General features: G+C 34.0%; 1 protein-coding gene across 1 annotated transcript; it reads right to left on the minus strand.

The window, feature by feature from the left end:
- Positions 1-888: 888 nt before the first annotated feature.
- lin28b (lin-28 homolog B (C. elegans)) lies at positions 889-18,174 on the minus strand. The gene is made up of 4 exons (XM_059498209.1): positions 17,739-18,174; positions 16,925-17,091; positions 6,303-6,490; positions 889-1,644 (listed from the first exon to the last, which is right to left on the minus strand). Exons 1-4 carry the CDS (start codon positions 17,746-17,748, stop codon positions 1,371-1,373), a joined length of 639 nt encoding a protein of 212 aa, XP_059354192.1. The 5' UTR covers positions 17,749-18,174; the 3' UTR covers positions 889-1,370.
- Between the last annotated feature and the right edge of the window lie 1,569 nt (positions 18,175-19,743).

Consider the following 19,743-nt stretch of genomic DNA (forward strand, 5'->3'; position numbering starts at 1 on the left):
GTGAAAATAAGCTTTATCATTGCGGTATTTGCGACCATGTTGAACGCAGCACCATGTCCTTCACAAGCTGATCGCTTTCAATGAAGCTGGATGAGATGCAAGAGCGAGGAGAGTGATCAAATCAAAACGGCCTCAAAAAGAATCAACTTCATCTGCCTATGTGCTCTATATAAATTACACTAACACTTAGAATATTTCACCATATATTAATGCCTTAAATCATCACTGTGAGCTGTGGAACAGTCTGTGATAAAGCAAAAACAGCTTTACAATATAGCTAAACAATGGCAATACATTTAAATCAGTTAGTTAGTCCTCTCTGGCTGAAGTTAATGTACCTTTTAGTCTTCAATTGTTACAGTCTAATCTCAAACTCTGGCTAACAGCACCTGATCATAAAAACACCCACACACGCACCGAAACAGATTCAAATGTCCTCTGTACCCCATAATGATGTTATTGTTAGGATGTAGTGAGCGTGACTATAACCCCCCCCCAGCCAAAATACATCTGTCCCATGCCCTGAGGGCCTTGATTGAGAGCTATTTTCTGTCATTATGTCTGAATCTGGTTTAAAGTCAACATGAAATCAAGATTGATCATATTTACTTCCTAATGCATGTTTCCGATCTTAAAGTAAGAAGAAAAAACCCTCAGGCTCTCCAAGATGAAGTCGAGTTTGGTTCTTCATCTGAACAGATTTGGAGAAATGTACTGGTGTGGGTTATTGTAATGTTTTTATCAGCTGTTTGGACTCTCATTCTGACGGCACCCATTCACTACAGAGCATCCATTGCTGAGCAACTAATGTAATGCTACATCTCTCCAAATCTGTTCCGATGAAGAGACAAACTCATCTACATCTTGGTGTGGCCTGAGGAGGGAGTAAATTTTCATCAGCAAGGTTTCATTTTTGGGTGAATTCTTATCACATAGGTATCATGTTAACTTGCTTCTGAAGCGAGTTCATTGGCGTCACTTATGAAGCACACGGCAAACATTTTTACTGAAGTAACGGTCCATTTCACTATCAAGGAAGTAAAATGGTTTGAAAACTGCAACATCTGTTGACTTCATGCTTGAGTATCTAAAACACTGGTTCGTGTTTTTCTTCTAAATGTAATCTATTTTGCCTTGTGATTTTTAGTTCTTCTAACACACTCGCTCATTGACACACACACACACACACACACACACACACGCCAGTCGCAGAGTTTGTTGTGATTGCTCCGTGAGAACACGCATGTACACGCATGACCCCATCGGCTGATACCATAGCTGCACAGGAAGGGAGAGAGGGAGGGTCTCCACTGTGAGGTAGATGATTTCGGGTCTGAGCTTCATCTGGATGAGGAATCTTTCAGTCGCTTTCAGTCCCGGCTTTTCTTCCAGCGCTGGGAGTGACTCCCCTGTTGAGATGCTTCCTCCGGAGAGGACGACGAGGCCGACCGGCTCCCCTCTTCCTGGGACTGAGCGGAGGTGGAGGGGCGCTGGGGGTCCTGAGACGTGGAGGGGGACAGCGCCCTCTTGTGGGGACACTGGGCCACCATGTGTGTGACACTCTGACAGTAGTGACACTTCTTTGGCTGGGGTGGAAGGCCACACTCTTTAGCGTGGTGGTCCAGACCTCCACAGTTGTAACACCTACAGAGGGATGGGAAATGCTTGGTTATATTAAAGCATTATAGAAATGATACTCCTAAACTGTACAAATCAAGTAAGAGATGTATTGGGAAACAGGACTTATCTTGCTTGTCTACTGGTGCAGCTGATCAGTTTGTGTAATTCTAAGGCTGAGAGAGATGGTGTTGCCCTCTAGCACTCACACTACTTCTCAAAACTTTGGAATAATGAAATGAAAGAAATCTCTTCTGCTCATGAAGGCTGTATTTATTTGATCAAAAATACAGCAGAAACATCACAATTGTGAAATAGCTTTCCAATTTAAAATAGCTGATTTCTATTTGAATATATTTAAAAATGTAATTTATTTCTGTGATACGCAGCTGTATTTTCATCATCATTACTTCAGTGTCACATGATCTTCAGAAATCATTCTAATATTCTGATTTACAGCTCAGGAATCATTTATGATTATTATCTATGCTGAAATCATTTGTGCATTCATCTGAAATAAAAAATCTTTTGTACATTAAAAAAATGTCTTTTAATAAAAATGTCTTTTAATTTTTTGTGAGCATAAGAGGCTTCAAAAACATTTAAAGGTACATTATTTATTCCCAACATTCAACCAAAGTAAATATAAAAAAAAAAATACAATTCCCAACTTTCGACCAAAGTTATTTTTTTATTTTTTACATAACCATGGATTGAGTTTGATGTTATTGGTGATTGAGACCAGAAATTATATTTTGCACCAAGAAAATGGAACCTATTTTTAAGACCATTAAGATACCTACGATTTGCCAGATTCAGAATGCACATAAATTAATAATATGTGCATTTAAACAATAAAGTATATTTGCATGCATTGTATATAATGCTTGTTATGCAAATTTATGGAGGAAAATTTGTTTAATTGTTATGAAAATAATATGCAAAGAAAACCATATTGTTCCTAAAGTTCTATATTTTATATATATATATATATATATATATATATATATATATAATTTTCTCTCTCTCTCTTCATTTTTGGATGAAATGTGATCTGGACGTGTTTCTCTGAGACTCAAACCCAGTGTCGTTCACTAGAGGGCAGTACAGGACAAGACTTACTCCAATAACAAACATTCCTCATACAAACATTCAAAAATTACCATTTTATTTGTTGTCATAGAAAATAGACGCTACAATATTTAATAAGCATAGTCTTAATAATCATATGGGAGTCATAAATAGACCTAGCCCAGTAATTCCTACATTAAAATGTAACGAAAACACATTCGTAGCCACAACAAAAACAAATGAGATGCAAGAAGATGGTTTCCAGCTCTTGTGTTAGATCTGAGGAAACTGAGTGACTGTGATCATGAGGAATTGTCTAGTTGTTATCAGGAACCATGTATGTTACCATGGAGCCTTCGGTTGCCAAGGAAATTCCGGTGCATGGAAACGAGAGAGTAGGAAATAAAATTACAGCTCTAAATATAGAGAATCAGATCTCTCAGAGCCACTAATGTGTGTGTGTGTGTGTGTGTGTGTGTGTGTGTGTGTGTGTGTGTGTGTGTGTGTGAGAGAGAGAGAGAGAGAGAAAGGGAGAGAGAGAGAGAGAGAGAGAGAGATATTATTACAATGTTCTCAGGAATACTTGATTCTGAATGATGGATTCTGCCGTCATATACAGTATTTTTGTATAATAATAATGGCAAATTACATCTGAATGCCAACAGGCAAATTATTTCTTACAAAGCTGTTACATGCCTCTTATATGAGAGCTCTTTTAATATTCAATGAATATTAATTTTGGAAAAAAATAGTTACTGGAAGGATTATCTTAAGTAAATCATCACAACATAACTGTATTAAAATATATGTGTGTAAATATCCATTACAGGTAAAACAAATAAATAAATAGAACTGAATGAAAGTGGAAACTGAATGTTTAGGCCAAAATAAATAATATTTAATAAACAAATATATATATATTTTTAAATACACGGGACAACTTGCATTTCAAGAGATTCAAGATTCAAGATTTTTATTCGTCACATTCATGATTATATAGAGAATATATAACCAGCAGTGAGATGTGAGTCAGGTCCGCTCCATGGAAAGTGCAATTATTAAAGAATTACAAGGATTTTAATTATTTTAATAGGTTACAGTGTACTTGAAGGTGATGTTTTTACAGTGTAATTAAATAAGTACTGAGTAATTTTAATTAATGACATATACTACAGCGTTACGGTTAATTGATGAATCTACTGTTATTACTATGGTACATGTAAGTCATCTTAAAATAAAGTGTTAGCTTTTAATTTAATAGGGTTTCAAACAGGTGCTTGAAACCAACATACAATAACCACTGCTTGAAAAAAAACTAAAAACAAATATTAGTTTAAACCGGACTTTTGAAATTGTTTGTCTGTATGTGCACTGGCTGTTTTCAGCCTGTAGGTGGCGGCGTGGATCAACTACAGCATCACAGCTGTACTCTATGAGCTGATACTAGACTGACAAACTTTACAAAACTGAGCTGACATCAGCTGAACTGCAAAAAAGAAGTAAACAAACCCCGACAGTTTCTGACTGACAAAAATATTGTATCATTATGTTGATTTACCAATTTAATCTCATCATACATTCACTAAAAACATAAATAGCCAATATTCAAGGAAAATGTAATGTTGCAATCTTAAAAATAAAAGATTTTATTTGCATTTTTGTAATATTGCATTATTTCAATATTACTACATAAAAACTGAATTTCATAAAAACCAAATTATAAATCTAAACTGGAGATTAAAGTAATGATTGTTTTTAGGATGATTATTACAAGATCTTGAATGTCCAACTTTAAATCTGAAAAACAGGCAAAGATGTTCTTCAAATGATAAAAATTACATAAAATCAGCTGAAAGCTTTTTTAGTTAAATTTACACCACGTAATGACAGCATAATTTTGCTTATGGCATCTAGGCTCTATACAAAAAAAAAAAACAGAAATGTTAAACTTAATTATTCAATATAATGAAATATTAATCTAAACTAAAGATTAATTAAACTCATGTATTTAAGATTATTATTACATCATCTTGAATTTCTAGCTACAAATCATCAGTATTCACTGAAAATACAGGTAAAAATAACTGATAAAATGACGTAAACTATTTGTTTTTTTTAGTTAAATGTACACTGTCATTGATTAGTTACCATGTTTAAATAATTTAGTCAATTATTATTAATAAATTGATGCAATGCATTTAGCAGGGTCCCGTTATGAGCCAATTTCATGAACCATGTCCTAATGCACCTGTTGTATTTCAACCAGATTAATTACTTCAAGAAATCTTCATTAATGCATTTTTAATCATCAGTTCAGGTCTGACAGTCGTCTTCAATAAAACTTCCATCATCTGATGTCTAGTTTTTTGTAAGCTCATCTATAGTGACGGACTATATGATAAACGGCTCACCCACACACATATACATACTTATAAATAGCAATAACACAACAGACTGAAAAGACTTATTCAGTTTGGAACATTTTTTTTTTTGCTCTGATCACCATGGCAACAGGAAGTAGAAGACAGACTCACAATCAATGCGAGTTGTGAACAGAAAGCATTTGGTGAAAGCAAACTATGAGCCATCTAGGCTGAAAAGTACAAGATGTGTGGCTTCACAGAGCATTATCAATACTGGAACCAATTCTGTTATACTGATATGTGAACATTTTTAACCCTGAAACACATCAAATCAAAAGCAGCTAGTCTGAAAAAAATGCTTGTGTAAGACAGATATACAAGATTTAAGATAAATAATCCTGTCTGCTTAAAAATTGTACACTATCAAATGAATCATAAATCAATTATTTTATATAAAGGAATATTTTAAAGTAAATGCAATATGTAGTTATACAATTCCCTTGCTCTAATGCATATATCAATTTATTATTATTATCATGCAATTTAGGTATATTTTGAATTAGAAAACATTTAAAATATATAAAATAGAGTATCAATTAATTTTGTTAAGACTTCACAATAAGGTCTCGTTTATTAACATTATTAGTTAAGGCATTCTCTGACATCAATTTATAATTAGAAATATGTTTTACAGATTTTTTAATAAACGTTAGTTAATATTAGTTGATAAAAATGTTCATGTTAGTTAGCACGGTGCAAGTTTAAAAGGCAAAACGTTAGATCATAAAATGTTTTAACATTATTAAAGTTCATGTAATGTGGTTAACTAATGTTAAGAAATGAAACCTTAATAGACAGTAATTTTTTAAGTCTTTTTTTTAAGACAGTAATTTAAATTATTAAACACTGCTACTAAACAACACTAGTAGTTTAGCAATACAGATATTATTATAAATAATAAAAGTAGACTTTTGTTTTGACCTCTGAAAAGTATTTTTAACCAACTAAAGATTTAAAAAAAAATGGCTATAGCTATGAAAACAAAAGGCAAGCTATGAATAATAAAGAATAAAACCTAAAAACATTAATCCGGGAAGATACCATTTATAGTTAATCTACAGTTTAGTGCCCATGGAACTATTATTATTACATGAATGCAGAATAAACCCAGTTTAGTCCAGCTTAGTTTCATGACAGAAATGGCAACTAAACATATCAAACTACATATCCCATCATGCTCAGCACACTCACCGGTCTCCCTTTGGTTTGCGTTTGAGGGGAGGGGCCTTCCCTTTGGGGCGTCGGTCACTGCCCGAGCATGGGCCCCCGCTGGGCCCCGTGACCCTGAGAGACTCCAGACCTTTACTCGACCTCTTGAAGGTGAATTCAACCTGCTCGCCCTCCCGTAAACTCCTGAAGCCCTCCATCACCAGCTTACTCTGAAAACACAGACACACACACACACACACACACACAATATTTAATACAGATACACATGCACTTATATCATCTATAAACATCTAAATATTTATAAATATCAAACACACCAGTCACATCAACACAGACTATTGAACATTTCATGGCATATTATAAAATCAGGGAGAGAATGATATAAAGATGTTAAAAAGAGAGATTTTCTAAGATTTTCTACTAGAAAAAACAAGAGCTACCAATCTGTCAAAATCACCTTAATGTGCATAACAAGAGCAAGGTTTAAAAACACATTCAATCACTTTTCTTGCATTAAATGCACAGTTTTATGAACATCATTACTGAAATTAAAAAACAGATTTTGAAAAAATTGATTTTGCTTATTTAAATATTTGTAGTAAAGCGAATGATTGAGGCACTAAACCAATCTCAGAATATTAAAGAACAAGCAAAAAGCAAATAAAGTATATTTATTGTTTAATTATTTTGTTTAATCTGAACAAATATTAGTTTATAACTAGTTTACAGCAAAAAAACAAACGTATATATATATATATATATATATATATATATATATGTAAAATCAAACAGATTGATCATATCTACAGAAAGATCCATCAAATCTTGAACATTTCATGTTGATCAGGAAGAGAAAGATATTATAGACGTTCAAGAGAAAGATTTACTAGAAATAATAACAATTTGCATTCTGTCAATTTCACACTAACCCGCATTTCAAAAACACATTTGATCTGGCATAAAATGTACAATTTTACCTCAATGAAATCAAAAACTCATTTTGAAAGCCTGATTTTTTATTTATTTAAATATTTGAAGAAAAACTGCCACCTGACAGAATTTAACACATTTGATTCCTAGTTAGGAGCCAACGATTTTAATATAAAAAAATACACAAACAGCCTACAAATACAGATAATTCATATCTACAAAAAGATCATTATGTGAACATTTTATTTTCATGTCATATAATAATCCATAACAGAGAGCAAGATATTTAAATGGTTCAAGAGAAAGATTTAAGTACTGTATAAAAAAAAACTATATAAATTTTGATTTGAACTACTGATCTTTACACACCTGCATTAATAAAGTAAAATTTGAAAGCACATTTAATCATGTTTCTTGCATAAAATGCACAATTTTGAAAACTATTTCTTCTATTTAAATATTTGTAGTGACTACACTCGCCAGAATATGTGAAAATCATAAAAATAGCAAAGAATAAACTAAATAACACCATACAATAACTGCCACATGACAGAATCTAATTCATCTTCAAGTTTAACATTTAATTCGATTTTATTACATGTAAAAGTTAATAGTGCAAATGTAGACACTTTAATAAAAGACAATTCAAAATCGAAATAAGCACATGATGACTGATATTTGTTACAGTTTGATTAATAGCATAATCATCTGTCATACAAAGATGCTCTGTAGCAAATACGGTTGCAAATACTTGTAGCATAAAAATAATGACTAAAATAAGTAGTCTTTTACAGTAAATCATAGTGTGAATCATAGTTTTTAATCAGTGAAAATGAATTCAAAAATCCTCTACACAAAGCACAACGCCAGAAAAGACTTTAAGAAGAATCCACCGCTGTTCATGAAGACCATCAGAAGCAATTCATCCAATCTATTATTCACAGTTAACATAATGTGACCAGTGTGTTTAGTACTCTATTTTAAGATTTTCTGGCATTATAAATGCAAAGCACTGACTCTTGAGAAAAGATAAGAAATTACAAAAGCAATGAAGTCTGTTGATTTCAGTGAAATTGTATGAAATGTCCACAAATCTGTACATTTGAAATTTAACATTTTATCTAATGGTTTCATCACACATTAGAGCTGATTTACTGTGATGAATTTATTGTTCACACATACAACAACAAAACACACAGATCACAGATAAGATCTGGAATATGATTACGCCAAAAAACACAGCAAATACTGAATATGTATCCGTTATATTTGCTTGTGATTTTATAAATAATCAATTTTTCACAAGTACACTGTGAGCTTTCCGATGAATACTAATAAAAACAGCTGCTTATTCTCGCAGCTACAGAAAACCCTCTCTATGGTATTGTCACTAAGGCAGTGCTACATGATCATCTGATTTACATTTCAATTATTCAAGTAATTAAAACAGCAGTAACATAATGCATGAATCAAATGGAAGAGGTAAAGCACAGCTGACACGCTCAAGTTCACATCTCGATTAAATTTGACTTTTTTTAAAAGATGAATGTCTAGATTTCAGCACTGAATTGACATCTGGACTGATGAATGACCTTCCAGTAAACACACAGTGTCTTCAGCTCAACGTTTGTTTCTGGACATCAGCTCCAGACTCTCACGGATTCATTTTTGTCCCGTTCAATTCAGCCGTGTGGGAAATGAATGCATTCAATCACTTTTAATTAACATAAAGGCACAAATCATTCGGATTTAACACTTACGATGTGGAGAAATAAAAAATCCACAGCATAAGAGAGAAGTGCATTTATGCAAAAACCAGGAGCAAAACCCTTCCCACGCACATATATTAGATATTTTCTATTGAAATATCAATCTAAACCGCAAAAAAACAGTTAATGGAATTAGATATTGGTAAACACACACACACACAAATAAATTAAAGAAATTAATTAATTTAATTTATTTGGATTATTATTTTGGATAAACAAATATTTCTACCTGTTAGTAAAAATTAAGCAAAAATCTGTGAATCAGTCATTAATATTAATATAAATTACCTATAATATTTTGTTTTGTATTAATTGCCTATTAATACAGTTATATATTATTTTTCCTATTAATGCAATTAAATAATAATATATTACCATTATCAAATCATTGGATTAAAACCTGACAAATTTTTATTCTGTGTTACTGATTGTTCATCTGTCTATCTTTTTTCTTTCATTCATTCATTTTTTTTCTATCACTTTTCTTTCTTTCTTCCTTTATAACTTTTTTCTTGCTTTCTATCTAAATGTTTACTCTCTTTCTTTCTTTATTTCTATCTATCAGGATCTGTAGTGTGAAAAAAACTGTAAACACTTTCCATTCATAAATATTTGAGTAAATAAATGTTTTATTAAAATTATTCTTTAATAAAGGCTAACCATTGCTCATAAATAAGGATTTTAGGCTATATTCAATCCATATGACTTTTAAAATTATAAATACCAAATAACATTTATAATAAATGAATTGATTAGAAAACAGTCTTTAGTCTTTCTACTTTATAACTGCATGTGTAATTCAATGTGTTTCTTGGTTGTTCATAATTAATTGTGAGATTTACTAGTAATATCTGAGTGCAAATTTCTTTTTGATTTCTAAACTAAGTGTGTGCTTATATTTGCAGGTCAAAGTTCAGAGAGAAGCACTGCAAACAGGAAGATGAGGCAGCAGCACATACGTTTCTGATGTCTGAATTCATCCAATAAAGCACAATTAAGAAATCTAATCCATGAGCACAGGAGAAGATGCGTGTCACATTGTTCTGCTCATTGCAGAAAAAAAAGCAGAAACACAAGAGACGGAAGACAGAAAGACAGGAGCGAGAAACAAGGAGAGCGCCACCAAAGGGCCGGACGTATCGCACATCACCCCTCCTCCACATGTTTCCATCCTTCACAGTGACCTCTGCCCAACCCCCTTCAAACACACACAGGCATCCCGTTTCCTTGCGTTAAATTAACAACACACTTCTGCACTGACTACAAGACGCACAAGCAGTATTTGATCTGCTGACACACACTACATCACTACACACACTCTTGATAGCAGCCGGATAAGAGCTCTGAATGTGAGTGTGTGTGTGAGTGTGTGAGTGTGTGTGTGTGTGTGTGTGTGTGAGTGTGTGAGTGTGTGTGTGTATAAAGTGCACATGGTCGAGTTTCATCTAATAGAACTACATTTATTTTTACATTTTAAAAATGCCTTTGAGGATGATTTTATTGTTTAAAAAGGTGTGTGAATGTACAGCGTGAAAATCTATAGGGAAAAAAAAACATTTGACGAGAATAGAAACAATTTAATTTCAAAAAGACAATTTAGATATTCAGATTGGTTTTATGTTTGTGTCTGTTTGGATTATGATGAAGCTTAAAAATAAAACATATGCACAGGAAATAAATAAAAACGGAATCAACAGAATGTTTGTTTTGTTACTTTTTGTGTGTTTATTCATTATAATAAAAAACACCAATATAGCTTAACTATCTTTCGCTGAAAGTTTGCATATAAAAAAAATAGAAATAGAAGCAAATAGAAATCAAGTTCTAAAATTAAACTAACAAAATAAGACAGTACCCATTACAGAACCTTTTTTTTTTATTGCATTCAAGAACCAAATCAACCAGTGAGAGCCCAGTATTAATACAAGTATCAAAATTAGATTATTAAAAATTGTATTAAATAAAAAATACAAAATAAGGTCAAATTCTCACTATTAACTATTACTAGCACATTGGCTGTTTTTTTTAGTTCTTATAGGCACATACTAATGCCTTTTTCTGAATGACCATGTTCTAGATCCCAACTACCTTACGAACTATTAATAAGCAGCAGATTAGGAGTTTATTTGAGGAAAACTCTTATACGTGTCCCCTATTCTGAAGTGTTACCAATAAGAAATAAAATCTATATAAAACTTAAACAAAACAATTATTACAGTCATTAGATGTCAGCACTACAAAAAGCTATGAGTGAACTCTTGGAAAGTGAGAGTTTGTTTGTGTCAGATCAGCAGCTGGCTCCACCCACACACACACTCCAAATATGGGCAGAGCAGAAGGAGGAAGTCATGTGACCTGCAGCTTGCGGTTGAGATGGAGAAATGAACTGAACAATGAAAGTAAACAAAACAAGGTAAAAGACAATGCCGGAGAAAACTGAAAATTAATTAATTAATTTCTAAATAAACTGAAAAATAATTAATAACATACTAGATAATATATTAAACACAGTATAACCTAATTTTAAAGATAAAATAAGGTTTCTGTGTTGTCACAATTACTATCACAACAGGGAATAGAAAATAAAAACAAATGCATACAAATGCGATATTATTAGATGAAACTGTGAGTACACTGATTTTTTAATAAACCTTAGTTTGAGCAGATATTATTTTTGTAGTGCGTTATACATTTCTAAAATAATAAAAATGAAAACATTGCAACAAAAACCTATATTACCAAGTGTTCCTACATATTTTTTCTCTAATCAAAATATTTAAAACAAAATTTCACGTTAGGCTTTTGTAAAATCCCTTTAACTTACAAAACCAGCAAAATGAAAAAAGTATTAAGTAGGGATTTGACTAGTTGGTTTGTATCACACTAAACATTTTGTCCACACTGATGAAATTACAGTATGATACGAACAAGAATATAAACAATACTTACAAAATTAACTTCAACTGACACACTCATGTACACAATCTGTAACTGTTGTTATTGTGTAAATGAAGAAGGATAACACTTCCTTAAATGACAACACATCCATATTGACTTTTTATGTTACAGAGCACAAACGTTCATAAATGTATGCATCCATAAGGTCTGATAAATCTGTGATTGTAAACCTAAATTATAAGTCTTAGATCAAAGATTTTACATGCAGATATATAATATAAATATCAGATTCATGTCAGTTTGCTTGATTTAAAGAAGTTTGAATTACATATTAAAAAACTTTAACCTGCAGTTAATTCTTATAATTTTAATTCATACACTCTCCAAAATAAAGGTTTTATTCTGGCATTGATAGCTCCATGAAGAACCTTTAACATCCATGGAACCTTTCCTTCACTCCAAAGGTTCTTTAAAGTGGAAAAATTTTCTTTGGACTTTTTAAATGTTCTTCACACTAAGAAAAAATGGTTCTTTTAAGAACTGTTCACTGAAAGGGAACCCAAAATGGTTCTTCTATGGCATTGCTGTGAAAACCCCTAATTGGAAGCTTTAGTTTTAAGAGTCTTGCTACTTTTACAATCAGAACCTCTTGACGTATAATACAAGCTTGTATTGCAGCCCAGTGTAATCAACTTCTTTTATTTCAAAATCAATATAATAAAACTAAAACAAGTTATATCTCAAAAACAGTATTTGTTAAACATTTCTCATTGAGGGAAATGACAGCAGAAGCTTTATCAGATTTAGCTTGCTTCTGGAGATTGATTTGTGCACAGACTATAGCGTAGTGAGCAACACACACAAAAATTGCACTGTTAAAAATAACATTTACAAAATAAAGCTTCCACAACCAGCAATACAAAAACACCTTTCAGCAGGTTCTTAAATTTAACCATTTTTATCTAACATTTATTTTAAACCCTTTTTTTCTTTTTAAAGAATATTTTTGTGCAATGGAAAGGTTTCATGGATGTTAAAGGTTCTTTATGGAACCATCATTTTTAATAGTACATAAACACCATAAATGATCGAGACACATTATACATAAACAACATGCATTCGTGCAGTTAGACTCACACACACAAACACACACACACAAACACTGCAGGAGGTGCAGCATTCGGGAAAATCAAACACAAAGCTCCTAATGAAACACACACTGCAGTGCGTTGATTCGGAGTGTGAGGGCCGGCCGAAGCCACGCCTCCTTTCCCTTTTTTGTCTTTAAAGAAATTCCTCTTTTAAAGAATGTTAGAGGACCCCAACCCCCCACCACACACACACACGCACTAAAAACCTCTTTACACATACAAACAAAAACACACACACATGCATTCTCTTTTCTTCTTATTCACACACTTTCCTGTCCTGGATTGACACAAAAGGCATGATTTGTCGGAGAAACACTGGTACTGCTACTACAGGATACTGTATTGGTGTACTGGTTGTATTAAGGAGGGTAATGTAACAACGGTGACAATTTACTTAAAGCGTTTATATTTAATGCATTATAAAAGTATTTTAATGCATTAATTATACCTTGCAAAGCACCTTATAATGCATTTTGTGATAATTGTAACCACAGTTATAATACCATTCATTGTTACACCTTTAGAAAGTATAATAGAGTATAACACCCAATTTCAGATGCAACAAGGAATATGCACTATTATTTGCATTTTAATGATGGCGGAATCATCAAATTTAATATATAACAAACTTTAAAGATTAAATTTAACATTAAAGAGTTGGAACTGGTGCCAGTTGAAAAACAATAATAACCTGTTATCTCAAATTACTTCTTTGATATACTTATTATTTTGGCTGCAATGAACAAAAAAAAAAAAACTAAATTCAATATAGAAACATTTATAATTATTTTCAAATAAGACATCTGATTGAATAAAATATTTCAATCAGCTTTTAAGTCAACAAGAGATTTTTAAATGAATACTAATAAAATAATGCTGATTACATATACATAGGTAATGCGGATTCATTCATACGATTTTTATTTCATAACTACTTTTACAATTACAATATCATAGCTATAAAATTTATTGTAACTCGGTTTAATCTTGCCAACAGATCAATAATATATATAAAATATGAAAAATTACATTCAAAAGATATTAAAAAAAAAAGTAAAAAAATAATCTCTCTCTATATATGTAGCCTATATGAAGAACCGTTTTGGCTGAAAATTTCTCATAAAGACAGCAATATTTTTTTTAGGCAGACGTTACGCAAACAGCAAAGCATAGCTACACTAAGGTCATGGGTTCAATTTCCATGGTTGTATGAGCTGGTAAAAAAAAAACAATAACAATCTGGATAAAAGCGTCTGACAAATGCATACATGTATTGTGCTAAACCACACAGTTCTTTCTTGTTTTTTAAGAAATGTGGCGTTTTTTTGACCAACTGCCAAATGAAACATTCTGTTTCTATACATATCAGGTTTAGACACACACAGAGGGAATAATCAGCTGTACACACTCTGCTTATCACACACACAATGCACAACGGCTGCACATCCTAAACAACACAAACACACACCCTGCGCAGCATAAAAGCTTTTTCATTTTAAATGTAGCATGAAGGCACATGTACGTGCAGCATTCTGACACAAAGAACCCAAATAAACCTTTGCATAGCAACCAAACTCAAATCTTTATTAGAGACATTACAGCTGCTCATGTCATTAGTCTGTCTAACACACACAGACACACACAAGCCAGCCTCAACATCATGATCTGCATGTGCATAATGCTAAAATTAACTCCAGGGTTCAAAACATGCAAATAATTAAGCAAATTAATGCTGCCATGAGTGAACACTCTGGCTAACTCCTGACAGATAAATATATCAAGTGATATTTAAGCATTTTGATATTATTAGCTAATAATTTGCTTGCTTGGATGAGTAAAAAATATGATATTTTGTTCATGCAACACTGTACTGACAAGATAATGTACAAAAGTAAATGTACAAGTAAAAAACATTAGAGCAAATTCAAATATCATCTAGATATTGATATATGTGTTAGGAGCCGGAGTGTGTTTGCTGGTTTCAGGATTTTCATATACAGTAAAAGGAAACACAGGATTGACTGCATACAAAAATAAACCAAACAACTCCTTCAGATGACAAACATGACTCTAATCAATGCACTTTCCCATGCTTGAGCTATGAGGAAAAAGCAGGCTTCGTTTTCCAAATGCATGCAATTGTTTACTTCATGCTTATCAGAAGAACTGTTTTATCAGTAGTACAAGACGTTCTTTCAGTAACTACTCAAATGCATGGTAGGAAATATTCCATGCTTAACTTATATACACAGATTTCATATCAAGATTTAACAAAGACAGAATGTTTAACCTGAATTTGCAACTATTTCAACCTGCTCAATTCTAACCTTTTGCATTAATTATTTTATATATATATATATTACAATTGTTATAAATACACCATTGACACCACAAACTCAGTGGCATTCTGACGGTATCTCTGGCTGTTTGTCTTTTTTGAGAACTGCATTTCCCAGAATGCACTCAGGTTTAGGGGATACTAGCACAAGAGGTTCATGTTTAAGCTCATGCACAAAAAAAAACCCACCAACAACCACAGTTTGAAATTTAAATGAAAAATGATAAATTAAAATCTTGCAGATAACTATTTAAAACGGCTGTTTCAAATCATTTTAAATAATTCTGTATACGTTTAGAATGCATATTTTTCTTTTGCTTATCAAATTCCTTAACTGTGCTAATTCAGAAATTTGAAACTATAATGCAACAAAATTCTATCTTTTAAACAAAAATAATGTCTAATATATCCTTTAAACACCAATCACAAGATGAATACATACATTTTTTTACTTGAAAACTGTTGAGCAATTGTTATTCAGTTAAACACAATAAAAGATTATTAAAGCATTGTTGAATTAAAGAAAATAATGCACTACTGTGATCAATAACATAAGACATTTACATGGTATTCAATTCTTTAAAAAATATGATAGATAGATAAATAGATAGATAGATAGATAGATAGATAGATAGATAGATAGATAGATAGATAGATAGATAGATAGATAAAAAAAATCACCATGTGTATCCTTTGCAAACTATAGCTGTTGTGTTATACTGAATTAAATGATTATGCAGATGTGTTTTGTAACAATGGAAATGTTAAGTCAGGAATCATTTTAACATCTCATTAACATGCAGCAGTAGACAACACTGCTTGACAATATCATCACCAACAGATAACAAGAACACAATGTAACAAAGCAGCAAAACCGACAGCAAACAACAGTGAGGTGAGCTCGAGTGCTAACAGAATTCAGAAGAAACCTCTGCTTTTGTTCTTAAAATCTGCGTCTGCTGTTTTAAGTTGCTGTGCAAACCCTGGAGAATGATGAAAGGAGATAATTTCCGGTTATAGTACATGTGTCTGCATTGATTAAGCTCTGAATGTCCAAGAGAAGAAGACGAAATATTGTGAAAGGGGGGCTGAACTACACCCATGTAAACACGAGAGCACATGATGTTCAGTACAACAGTTCACACCGAAATCGCTCGCCGTTCTTCAAAAGTCTGTTTGTGAACGCGATCTCGTCATCGCGTGCTCCGTCTGACACATTTTCCGACATATTGGCAGGTTTATCAGACATGTTCCTGTGAGCATAGGGCGAATAAACGCCAATGTGATAGGCTAATCTAGCTTTCCTCTTACTAATTAAGTCTTTTCAGGTTCTTGTAAGAACTGCATCCGTGTTTACTACTAATAATGCATTCGTGTGATGGTATCAATGGGGAGTAAAGATATGTTTTCGGCGTTCTTAAAGTGTTGGGATGAAAACACAAGCGTATGTTAACCTCTGAGCACATCTGCTGATGTCAATGAGATGCGACAGATAACGTGAAAAAGATTCAGAGGAGCTGAACGGCTGAGACCCAGCACATGCATTGTTGGACTTACTTGGTGGACGAACACGTCTAGTGGAGGGTCCACTGGCTTCCCCTCGCTGCTGGTCATCGATATAAATCCAAACCCCATGCGGACATTAAACCACTTGCAGTAACCCGAGCCTGACAGAATCTGCGGCGGAGTCCTGGCGGGGTCCGACCCGCCACCTCTGCGCGGCCCTGTGCGGTCAAGGGAGAAAAGCCCATGATGTGTTGTGCTCTTTCATGAGATGTAACTTATACTTTGATCTCGGTGACACAAATGACCGTGGGTCTGCGTGGGCAGCGTTTCTGAGGGAAATCCCCCATTACTACTCAACAACATGCGTTCAATGCAACAGTGTCTACAATCAGGGCCTTAACCACCACTATAGACTCTCCTTCTCTTTATAATCAATCAGTAGCTATATGGGTTTTCAATGATAGACTCTTAGACTTTTACATTTTGGTCCCTTAACCTTGTATATATACACTTACATCCTTGTCTACCACCCACCTTTCTGGAAAACTGGAGAAACTCAATGAAAAGTAGAGCTATGGGAAGGCGCAGTGCATTGCGATTGCTCAATGTGCCTTAGTTAGTAGCTATAGGTAGGCCTACTATGTAACTTCTTGTAATTTTAATAGGCTACATCTCGTTTACCGTAGGCTATGTGAACGGCCTGGTGTGGGGCAGGTGTGCACACGTTACCCTCCCACCCCCCCACTGCCGCTGGTTCAGACGGCTCTTTATCACACGTACAGATAACGTAAACAAAGCACGGCGGACAACACGAGTTCCCATCTGAATATGAAAAGAGATGTTAAAATAAAAAAAGCATTGTAACCTTCGGCCATGTTTCCCCGCGGACCCTCCGTTCCAAAGTTCCAGCGAAATCGTTTCCTCCGTGAAATGGGGTGATGCGCGTCACCGTCGATCCGACATCCCGATTTCCAACGGGCACAAATTTAGCGCGCATGGTACGGCGTGCGTCTCCTTCTTGGATATTTTCTCATGTCTCTTTTAACATCTCCTATCCCCTCTCTCTTTCCCTCCCTCGCACATTCGCTCTCTTTCTCTCTCTCTCTCTCTCTCTCGTTTCTCATTCGCTCGCTCTCAGCACTGCACACGTGACTCCTCCGTGAGCCCGGGAGAGGGTACGGACTCAGAACCGGGCTGGACTTCGAGCTCTTCTGCTGCGTCACGTAAAAGCATCTCCGTTTGAACAGGTTCAGTTTTTTAGCGCGTTAACATGTTTTGTGAGTGTTCTGGAAGTCATTCGAGGGGCTATAAAAAGTCCAGCATTTTAGTTTTTTTTTTTTTTTCATTTATATGTAACAATTTAATGATGCGTTATGTAACCAAATAACAAACGCTAGTGTTCACAGTCATTATACTTTATTGTCTATAACACTTCATTTTTAATTTTCTCGCTTGTTGTAGCGAAATCCAACATAAAAGTTTTCCAGAATTGATTTCTTTATACAGAGGGTATTGTTTTTTCTAGAAGTGTACTTTTCCATTAAACTGTAGACTAAAAATCGTTTGCCTTTTTATTATATTCATTTGTTTTAAAGTTATATCTTTAAGTCTTTAACCAAAAAGATGGAAATGTTTGTTCTGCATCCATTTGATATCTTTTTAAAATTCATGAAAAAAAAATTGTTGTTCTGCTGCTGCTGATGTCTTTCTGCTTTTGTTTAAGCGTTTCAAAACTTTCCGTATTATAGTTTGGGAGAAATGAGATCATCACTAATTATGGTTTGTTGAAGCACACTGCAGTTTGCATGTGTTGTTTGCTCCACAAACGTCAATGAGACTGAATAAGAATAAGACCTTTATTGAACAAGTCCTCACGCACGTGGATTTTTTTCTGGGTTACATGAGCTTCGCGCACTTGAAAATATATACATGAGGATATTTACATCAGTGCACGTCTAGACAGAACAAACATCAAATAAGTGTTTTGCAACAGTATAAATATATATTTGCCTTCAAACTACTTGATCTGTTGATTCATGAAAAGAAAGCATTGCTCCAAAACAATTACCCTATATAAAGTGATAAAACATGGTAAACAAACAAGCATTGCTTTGAACCCAACATGTAATGGAATGTTCTGAAAATGTAAAAATGGAACGGATGAAATTCAGTCTTACTTTCACAAACTCGTTCTGTTTCAGTGCTTATTGTATTCTTTTGAATTGTATCTGAGTGATCTGTTCACAAAAAAAAGTATTCAAATGTGCATTAAACCAAAAAGTTGAAATGCAAAAAAATAAATAAAAGAAAATAAGCTGCAACTGACATCTGAAATAATTGTCTCCTGTAATAACAATGTAATGTTTTCGTTTCTACAAGAAATTCGTTCAGTAAACGTTTCTGACAACCTCGTGATCAAACCTGACGCCTTGGCAGAGGATGTTTTTCTCTGTCTTTGAGCCATGGAAAAAATCGTTGGAGGAATGAATCGAAAACTACCCCCATTGCTTATATGCTCCTCCCATTTTCAACCACCCCCACCCACCCATCAGCAGACCACCCTCCGGAATTCACCCCTGCCCCCAATCCCCCCACCCCCCTGCGCCAGTTCTGCTGTCGGAGATGCTGTGTGTGTTTGCTGGTGTGTGGAAGAGATGGATGGTGGTCGTGCCATTACGGCACAGGTCACGGATCTGGTCACCGGTGTCAGATGTTATGGAGTTTCTCATTTCCTGCACGAAGGTTTCACATCCACCATTCATAAAACGGCCCCGCGAGCTCCGGGAAACACGTCCCACGAGGACACGGACACACCCTAAATGTCCCCGTGTGATCCCGTTAAAGTTCGCAAGCATCCAAGCAAGGACGTT

This window comes from Carassius carassius, chromosome 18 (genome assembly GCF_963082965.1).
Source record: "Carassius carassius chromosome 18, fCarCar2.1, whole genome shotgun sequence".
Classification (NCBI taxonomy): Eukaryota; Metazoa; Chordata; class Actinopteri; order Cypriniformes; family Cyprinidae; genus Carassius; species Carassius carassius.

Excerpts from the sequence above, each read along its gene's own strand:
- lin28b (XM_059498209.1), bottom strand. Across the intron at positions 6,491-16,924 it reads TAGACGTGTTCGTCCACCAA|AGTAAGCTGGTGATGGAGGG; the intron begins GTAAGTCCAACA and ends CTGTGTTTTCAG. Across the intron at positions 1,645-6,302 it reads CGCAAACCAAAGGGAGACCG|GTGTTACAACTGTGGAGGTC; the intron begins GTGAGTGTGCTG and ends ATCCCTCTGTAG.